At 44.5% G+C, this 8459-nt stretch overlaps 1 protein-coding gene across 1 annotated transcript in view; it reads left to right on the top strand.

Annotated features, from left to right (window-relative positions):
- The window catches only part of KCNK10 (potassium two pore domain channel subfamily K member 10), a 178793-nt gene that overhangs the window by 77117 nt on the left and 93217 nt on the right, over positions 1-8459 (top strand). The window contains exon 2 of the mRNA XM_007957406.2: positions 2800-3131. Within this exon, the coding sequence (XP_007955597.1) occupies positions 2800-3131 (332 nt within the window). The remainder of the gene's footprint in view (positions 1-2799; positions 3132-8459) is intronic.

Below are 8459 nucleotides of genomic sequence, written 5' to 3'. Positions count from 1 at the left end.
CACATCACCACAAACTTAGTGGCTTAAAACAACACAAATTTATTATTTTATAGTTCTGGGGGTCAGAAGTCCAAAATCTGCCTCAGCAGGCCAGAAGCAAGATGTTGGCAGAACTGGTTCCTTCTGGAGGTTCTAGAGGAAAATCCATTTCCTTTCCTTTTCTAGCTTCTAGAGGCTGACTGCATCTCTTGGCTTGTGGCTGTATCACTCTTCTACTTCTGTTGTTACATCTCCTTTTTCTGACCCTCCTGACTCCCTCTTAGCAGAGGGTGTGACTGTTTTTTGGAGCCATTATTCTGCTATTACAGAGCGTCCTGTGGAAAAGGGGAGGAGGGGTTCCAGAAGTGGGGTTTAATATGAGGCAGAGTGGGTGGGAAGCTGGGCAAAAGTGGAAGCTGGAGGACACTTAGGAGGCTGCTGAATTGGTCCAGGCAAGACATGAAGGTGGCCTGGATGAAGCCAGTGGCCATGGGGTGGTGGGAGGTGCAAGGGATTGAAATGCACAGAGGAGGTGGGACAAATGGAGAAGTCAGGCAATGTTGATAGCAAGCTGCCCTAGAAAGGCTCACCTTCTTAGTATCAACAAGGACAGCTAAGAACCCAATGCGGCATGTTTGAGAGAAGGGTTAGCAAGACTGTCTACCATGAATCGCCAAAAGAATGAGCAAATCAGTGTTAGAAGAGATATAACCAGAATGCTCCTTAGCAGGAAGGATGGAGAGGCTCTGGCTTTCTTCGGACACCTCATTAGGGAAGACAAGGTGCTGGAGAAGGCCATCATGTCTGGTAACGTAGAAGACCAGTGAAAATGCAGGAAACCCTTGATGAGACGGATTGGCCCAATAGTTGCAGCAATGGACTGAAACATACCAACAGCCCTGAAGATGGCGCGGGACAGAGCAGGGCTTCGTTCTGTTAAACGCAGGGTGCTGTGAGTCAGAGCCAGCTTGAGGGCAGCTAACAACATCACGCAAGAGCATTATGTTGCTGATTCTAGTTTGTAAATCTTTCAGTCAGAAATCCCAGAGAATTATGTATTCATCTAAATCAGAGGGAAATTCAATATTTCATAATCTCCTTTGATAGAGTGATAGACAATAAAAGGCTGATGCTCAGTTTAGTTTACAAAGAAAAGATTTTGAGGTTCTAAAATAAAAGGCGAATGTTGACCAACCTGTTTCTTCTAAGTGGCCACCCCCTGGCCAGGTATTGTCAGGGTCATTGTTGTTTTGAACAAGGGTAATATTCCTGATCTTCTATTAACCCCTGAGTTTTCCAAGCCAGGATTTTGGCTCCCATTGGAATAGAATTGTTTGCCCCACTTAGGTAATTAGGTTTCTCATCTCCTAATACCTTATTTAGGAGCTCTGGTAGCATAGTGCCTAAGGCACTTGACTGCTAACCAGAAGGCTGGCGGTTCAAACCCACCAGCCACTCCTTGGAAGGAAGGTTGGGCAATCCTACTTCTGTAGTGATACTGCCTCAGAAACCCAAGGAGGTGTCACTAATGAGTCGGGGCCAACTTGACGGCATATAACAACAACAATACCTTATTTACCCAACAGCCAGGCTGCACCCTGCACCCTGACAGACACCATCATAAGAATTAGAATAATAAAGGAAGCACAGAATAGAGGAGAAGTGGCCACTCATGGCTGCACAAGACAGACTTCTGTAATGTGTTACACTGCGTTACTTGTCACCACAACCCTGAACTTCCTGCCATTACAGAAGAGCCTCCAGCTTAATATATTTATTTCCAAGGTAATGAAATTGCCCTTACAGAGAAGAGGGACCTTAGGGAATTGTATGTGTCTTGAAAAGCAGGGAAAATTTCCTCTCCAATGGCTTATTGGAAGAAAATAGAGGAAAAATTCTATTACTGATAGATCAAGGGTAAATACCAAAAACCAAACCTGTTGCTATTGAGTTAAACTCAACTCATAGTAACCCTATAGGACAGAGCAGAACTGCCCCATTGGGTTTGTTGTTGTTGTTATGTGCCGTCGAGTTGGACCCAACTCATAGTGACCCCTCCTTGGGTTTCCGAGGCAGTATCACTACGGAAGTAGATCACCCAACCTCCTTCTGACTGTAAATCTTTATGGAAGCAGATTGCCTCATTTTTCTCTCACAGAGTGGCTGGTGGATTTGAACCACTGACTTTTTGGTTTGCAGCCAAACATTTAGCCACTTACACTACTAGGGCCCTGAACTTTCTTTATTGTGTCTGATTTTTGACTCTTCTCCCTTATGGTGAGCTCACTGTTCTTCTTTTAATTTTTATCTCCACAGCCCTGGATAAGAGGACATTTTAATTTGCTTGATATTCATCTCCTCTTTGCTCTTGGCATCACCTAGACCTCAGGACATGATAACTAGGTGTCTCTCTCCTATTTATTTCCTGTCCACGTTGAACAATATTTCTGTTCCTCTAATATAGCATTTTGTCATGTGTCTTAAGTTTCATTTAAACAAAGAAGCTAATGGAGGAACTAACTTATAAATAATAGCTTTTGAATTTGCACCCTTGTTGAAAAAAATATAAACATTGCAGACTCAGTTAATGCTGTTTTTCAAAAAACTGGGACTCCTGGGCTCAGTTTTTAGAACTCAAACTGGCACCTAGCAACTGATCAAACCCCCTAACTGCCAGCTTGGTGAACAAATTTGTAATCCTCAAATTTGAAAGCCGGCTCCAGCAAGACATCTGTGCTTTGTTTCTGACAAGTTTTGTGCTTCGTATTTATAAACAAACTGTCTTTTCCCCTCTCCCCCTCTCTACCCTCATTTCCTCAGTGGCTGTTCCCTCAGCGACGCCTGCCTGTCAGCCCAAGAGTGCCACTAACGGGCATTACCCGGCCCCACGCCTCGCCATCTCCTCCCGAGCCACGGTGGTAGCCAGAATGGAAGGTGCCTCCCAGGGGGGCCTGCAGACCGTCATGAAGTGGAAAACAGTGGTCGCCATCTTTGTGGTCGTGGTGGTCTACCTCGTCACAGGGGGTCTTGTTTTCCGGGCACTGGAGCAGCCTTTTGAGAGCAGCCAGAAGAACACCATTGCCTTGGAGAAGGCAGAATTCCTTCGGGATCACGTCTGTGTGAGCCCCCAGGAGCTGGAGACATTGATCCAGGTGAGCAGCAAGGGGGCGTTGCCAACCTGTGAGGAGGGGGGACAGCATTTGTCCTGTCTTTCTGGGTCACTGAGTTTTGCCTTTTGCTGAGCTGCTCCTGGTGGTCAGGGATATCCTCTCTTTAATTTATTAATCTCTAAGGACACCCACACTGTCCATGTCAGAAGACTTTGTGACTTGATGATCACTAGTTGAGCAGGGGCCACATGGGTTTCAAGAGGCCTGAGCTCTGGTTTAGACTTTGGCATAACCCTGCTGTGTGGCCATTAGCATCTTAGAAATTTATCTGAACTTCAGATTCGTCATTGGGAAAATGAATAGATTGGGCAGAATCTCTAAGGTTCCTCTGAGGTCCGCAGAACCGTTAGGTCACAGTGCAATAAATAGAAGTGTCTGCTGTTCATACCCCAAGTAGTTTGTGTTGATCCTCACTCACTAGAATTGAGTTCCTTAAAGAAAACATGCGTGGCAGTTGTTATGTGCCATCAATCTGGTTCCAGTTCATAACGACCCTGTGTACAACAGAGCAAAACGCTGCCTGGTCCTGCGCCATTCTCACAAACATTGCTATGTTTGAGCCCCTTGTTATAGCCACTGTGCCAATCCATCTCCTTGAAGATCCTCCACTTTTTTGCTGACCCTTTACTTTATCAAGCATGACATCCTTCTCTAGGGACCGATCCCTCCTGAAGACATGTGCAAAGATGTGGTGGTTAGTCCTATACATTTTATTATCCTATGGTGGCATAATGCCTAAGGCATTTGACTGCTAACCAGAAGGCTGGCAGTTCAAACCCACTAGCCACTCCTTGGAAGGAAGACTGGGCAATCTACTTCTGTAGACATACCACCTTGGAAACCCAAGGAAGGGTTGCTATGAGTCAAAATCGATTCAATGGCAATGAGTTTTTTTTTTTTTTTTTTTTAATGGGACAAATGCCCTGAATGAGATGCATTGACATTGGCCTTCTTGCTGTTCTTGAGCATGCTAAACTTGTTTCTTCCCCAGGGCCTTTGAACTAGCTGTTCTTCCCAGAGGAATGTTCTTCCTTTAGACATTCTCATGGCTTACTTCCTCATTTCATTCCTTTGTTAACGGTTGTATTGAAAACAGAGCCCTCTCCCCATTTCTTCCTTTTTTCTCTCACCTTGTTTTATTTTATTTTCTCAGTAGTTTTCATTGCCTGACAGAATGCTAGATATTTCTTTCTTTCCTTTTTTTGTTGTCTGTCTCCTTGCTAGTATATAATTACTGTGAAGTCAGGGATATGGTCTATTTGGTTCATTATTGTGTCTCTAGTGCCTAGAGCAGTACCTGAAATAAAGTAAGTTCCCAGTAAATATTTATGTGGTGTCAGAAGGCAAGAACAAGTCCATGGGGTCCTGGAAAAGCAGAACTTGTTTCCACATGAAGACACAGTTTCCTGAGTTTGGTTCTACTCTCAGAGATGTGTTTGAAAGGTAAAACCAAGTCTCAGTGCTCGAATCTCTCTGCTGTCAGGGGTTACCCAGCCAGGGAAATAAAAACAAACAAACAAAGAAAAACTCTAAAAACAAAACCCTGTTACCATTGAGTGATTCCATGTGTTGCAGAGTACAAGTGCCCTGTCGGGTTTTCTTGGCTGTAATTTTCACCAAAGCAAATGACCAGGCTTTTCTTTTGTGTGGTGCCTCTGAGTAGGTTCTAAGTAACAATTTTTAGGTTAGCTGTTACAGTGAAGTAAATTACATAATACGGCTTTTCTAGCCATAGTCTTTGTAAACTCTGTGGTGGAATTTGCCATGACCAACTGAGTAGCTCCTGATTGTTAAAGTTATCCACCTGGGGTATTTCTGTTGAGAGTGGCATGAAGCAATCTTCTGGGAAGTTTGCTGTCTCTCAGGTATAGAATTCTGATGTTGGGATTGGTTAGTGTATCCCCTCTGCCAGGCTGAAAAAGTGCCCTCCTAGAGGCAGAAGGAATCTCTCACTGCTGGCTGAGAGATGCACTGCTGAGAAGGATGCACTTGCTGAGAGAGATGTAAGAGACATATGCTGCTGAGAGAGAGACATGACAGACACACACTGCTGAGAGAGAGACGTTCTACTGAGAGAGACAGAGAGACTGCCAGCTGCTGAGTGAGACGGCTGGCTGTGAGAGACTGGGCGCATTCCTGAACTTGACTTGTAGCCTGTTGTTTTCCTAATAAACCCCATAATCTGTGAGCTCTGTGTGGCCACTTCAGTGAATTGTTGAGCCCAGTAGAGAGGTAGTGAATGCCGTGGGAGGGATGGTTGGTGTCAGGGTTAGTGAAAGGGCTAGAGGGAGGCAGCATGTCTGGCCTCACAGGAATAGGCCTTGGGCTGTTGATGGTGAATCTATCTTCCTCTTGTGTAGTTAGAGGAGATTAGAAGATGCCACCTCCCTGTCCCTTTAGCAGTTGTCAAGTGCAAACTTTCGGTCCCATACTTGACTGGATGGATGAATCATTGAGTCACTTAACTATGACCCTTACTGTAAATGGAAAACAATTCCAGTCTGTTTTTTAGAGGGTATGTCTACACTAGCAATGGAAGAATTAGCTCTCTAACAGCCTTTCTTATTTTATTTCCCATAACCATTGCTCCCTTTTATCCATCTATCTATCCATACATCTGTTTTTTCAACAAACATTTATTGCATACCTAATATGTGCCAGGCTTTGCTAGGTGTTGGGGATACAAGAGATGAATAATGAGTGTAAATCTACAGCCAAATAGAAAAGACTGAGATAAAGATAAATTAGCATGTTGAGTGTGGGACAGTGGGAAAATCTACATGGTATATTAGCTTTGCTTTCATGTGTCAAAGATGTCTTCTAGGAAGAGGCTGTGATGATGGAGGGAAGGCATTCTCTGCAAAGCAAGTTTGCTAAGATTCTGCCCAGTGTTTTTTTTTTTTTTTTTTTTTTGTAGGGACACTGCACAGAAAATATTCTTCTATGATGCTTAGAAGCATCATAATGTTTACAGTTTACATCACACGTTTCCCAGTGAATGCCAATGGCAATGTTTTAAGACAACTGATTACAGAAGTGGATGAAAGAATTCATTAAAAGAAAGACCAGTTGGGGTGCATTTGTTCTATGAGATGCCAAGACCTGTAAAACATTTAAAGCATGGGACATTGGTGCATGGAGGCAGATATCCAACAGAATACAAGAAACTGGAAATAAATACATTATTGTTAGCTGCTGTTGAGTTGACCTCTGACTCGTGGCTACCACACACAATGGTCCTGCACCATCCCCGTAATAACCACTATTGGATCCATAGGGCTTTCGGTGGCTGAATTTTGGAAGTCGATCACCAGGTCTTTTTCTTTCTATCTCTTCTTAGTCTGGAGGGTCCACTGAAACCTTTTCAGTGCCCTAACAGCACACAAGCCTCCACTGAAGAGGGGTGGTGGCTGCACATGAGATAAGAACCACATACATTTGGGTACTTTATATATGATGGCAATGTCTGCCCATCCTTTGCAACACAGCTTAGGTTGCATTTGTTCCAAGATGCTTTCTCTGGTAGGAGCTCTGGTAGCATAGTGGCTAAAGCACTTGTCTGCTAACCAGAAGGATGGTGGTTCAAACCCACCAGCCACTCCTCGGAAGGAAGGTTGGGCAATCCTACTTCCGTAGTGATACTGCCTCGGAAACCCAAGGAGGGGTCGCTATGAGTCAGGGCCGACTCGACGGCACAAAACAACAACAACAAGAAGCTTTTTCTGGTAGATGCTGGGATGCAGTGATGCCCAGATGTATAGGGTGCTGCTGGGAGTGTTGTAGGCAGAGAACCCCCAGCTGCCAGCCACATATGGGGATCACCTCTCTGAGGTCGTGCTTCCTTCCCAGGCTGGTCCACATCCCATGACTTAACCAAGTGGAACCATAAATGCAGAGCCACCCTGCTTCTAAGTTGGGCTTGCCTGTGTCCTCCATGGAGACAACATTGAAGCTTGGCTTCTGCCTTTGCCCACTTTTGTTTCCTCTTTTTCCTTTTGCCTAGTGCTCATCCTGAGGGTACTCCATGCTCCTTCTAGAGCTAATCTTTGTCTTAGAGTCAGCCTCCTGGGGAGCCCATTCTGAAGTGCAACTTAGATCTGTCTTCTCTCCACACTTGCTGAGTGCTCTACACATCCTTCTAGCTCTTGTCAAGTTGTTGTTAGTTGCCACTGAGCCCTTATCATAGCCGGCCTTATATGACAGAGTGAGGATGATTCGTCCCACCAATGCTGTGCACAGTTCCTGGAGGGCAAGTCCCAGGACAGCGTCTTCTTTCCTTATGACACTTACCATAGTCCTTGGGACATCATGGACATTTGTTATTGTTAGATTCTGTCGAGTTGATTCCAACTCGTAGTGACCCACGTGACAGAGTAGAACTGCCCCATGGGGTTTTCTAGGCTGTAATCTTTATGAGAGCAGATTGCCAGGTCTTTTTTCTGCAGAGAGAAGTTGGTGGATTTGAACTTGCCAACCTTTTGGTTAGCAGCTAAGTGCTTGACTGTAAACATTTAGTGCACACTGACCGAATTTAGGGTGGACTTACTATCACCCTGCAGAACTGTGAACACTAGGTCGTGGCAGAAAGGATGACGTTTATGGAGACAAAAGGGAGTCTCATCTTTCTAGAGCTTCTTAAAGTTTGGAAAATAGAGGGATGGAAAAGTTGGCTCCCATGATTCTTTCTGGCTGCAGGATCAAGTGCAGTAAATTCTAATGGCTACTACTATCTGTCTTGAAGAAGTACAGCCAGAATATTCCTTAGAAGAAGGATGGTGAGACTTTGTCTCACATACTTTGGACATGTTATCAGGAGGGACCAGTAGCTGGGGGAGGACATCATGCTTGGTGAAGTAGAGGCTCAGCACAGAAGAGGAAGACCCTCAACAAAATGGATTGACACAGTGGCTGCAAGAATGGGCTCAAATACAGCAATGATTGTAAGAATGGCACAGGACTGAGTAGTGTTTCGTTCTGTTGTACATAAGGTTGCTGGGAGTCAGAACTGACTTGTCAGCTTCTGATAACAAAGGTACCATCCAGGAATATGTAGATTTCTCAAGTCTGGGCTGGCTTTTCAAAAATTAGTTCATTTCAAACTAACCTGATAGAATAGAGGAATTCTCATAGCTCAGGGGACAGGAGTACATGGAGGGAAGGACACAGGGAAGAGATAACTATGGGGAGGAATTGGGAGGGGAACTGTTGCATTGTGGTAAATTGTAGTAAATGTCATGAGACAAAGTGTATGTGAACTGCTGTATGGAAAGTGAATTTTCTCTGTAAACTTTCACCCAAATCACAATTAAA

Source organism: Orycteropus afer, unplaced genomic scaffold (assembly GCF_000298275.1).
Source record: "Orycteropus afer afer isolate SDZICR_OR568_19922 unplaced genomic scaffold, OryAfe1.0 scaffold00745, whole genome shotgun sequence".
Lineage (NCBI taxonomy): Eukaryota > Metazoa > Chordata > Mammalia > Tubulidentata > Orycteropodidae > Orycteropus > Orycteropus afer.
The sequence above is the reverse complement of the archived record's forward strand: the minus strand, read 5'-3'. Positions and strand labels throughout refer to the sequence as shown.